The 1,076-nt window shown below is 38.7% G+C and overlaps 1 protein-coding gene across 1 annotated transcript in view; it reads right to left on the bottom strand.

The window, feature by feature from the left end:
• Positions 1-409: 409 nt before the first annotated feature.
• The window catches only part of LOC106881037 (uncharacterized), a 7,347-nt gene continuing 6,680 nt past the window's right edge, over positions 410-1,076 (bottom strand). Inside the window, exon 4 of the mRNA XM_014931242.2 lies at positions 410-540. Within this exon, the coding sequence (XP_014786728.1) occupies positions 410-540 (131 nt within the window). The remainder of the gene's footprint in view (positions 541-1,076) is intronic.

Here is a 1,076-nt window from a genome sequence, read left to right as displayed (position 1 = left end):
TTATGCGTGTTTTGAGTCGGTCTGAGGCTATAGTAGAAGGGGCCATGCAGTGGGACTGAACCTGGAACCATGTGGCTGGGAAGCAAGCTTCTTACCACACAGCCACGCCTGCGCCTATATCAAACAAAATTTCAAAAGTTGCTTTTTTCATAAAGATACGTACAAAACCTCGTCTTTATCCACGAAAAGAAATAGAGCTTAATTCACTGTATTTCACGTTGGAATTTAAGTTGGAGTATACAGTAATCCTTCGCTATATCGCGGTTCACCTATCGCGTACTCAGTACATCGCGGTTCCCCTATCGTGTACTCAGTACATCGCGGATTTTTCTGGCTAATATATGTAAATTTATATCGCGAGCTACTCACTATATCCGGGTTTCTGAGGCCGATAGGTATTTATATTTTATTAGATTTGAATTTGTTTCTGTGAGAGGTTCTGTAACGTAACACCTGCGAGATTCGAGGGATTACTGTTGGTAATAAACGAACGAGAGATTGGCACAGAGAATTCGAAACGGTGTAGAGACAAATGGCTGCCTAAACAAGCGAATCTAATTTATATTAGATATAAATTAAAAAGACATAATGAAACAAAGTTCCACTTGCTTTCTTATTCCAATATATCGACGATTATTAGACAATAATGGTTCACGTATTCAAATTTGTGAATAATTTGCTGACTCGCAAAAAATACGAAGCTAAAACATCGATATTCTTTGGAAAACATTAAACAAAATTGTGAATTTTTTGTGACAAAACTGTAAAATGATGCATACTCTCGTCTTCTACAATACGTCACATACACACACATACACACACACACACACACTCACATATACACAGACACACACACACACATAATTACATGACTACATACAATAGGCGCAGACGTGGTTGTGTGGTAAGAAGCTTGCTTCTCAACCACATGCTTCCGAGTTCAGTCCCACTGCGTGACACCTTGGACAAGTGTCTTCTACTAAAGCCACGGGCAGACCAAAGCCTTGTGAGTGGATTTGGTAGTCGGAAACTGAAAGAAGCCTGTCGTATATATATATATATATATATATATATAT

This window comes from Octopus bimaculoides, chromosome 19, assembly GCF_001194135.2.
Source record: "Octopus bimaculoides isolate UCB-OBI-ISO-001 chromosome 19, ASM119413v2, whole genome shotgun sequence".
NCBI lineage: Eukaryota > Metazoa > Mollusca > Cephalopoda > Octopoda > Octopodidae > Octopus > Octopus bimaculoides.
This window is presented reverse-complemented; position numbering and strand designations above follow the sequence as displayed.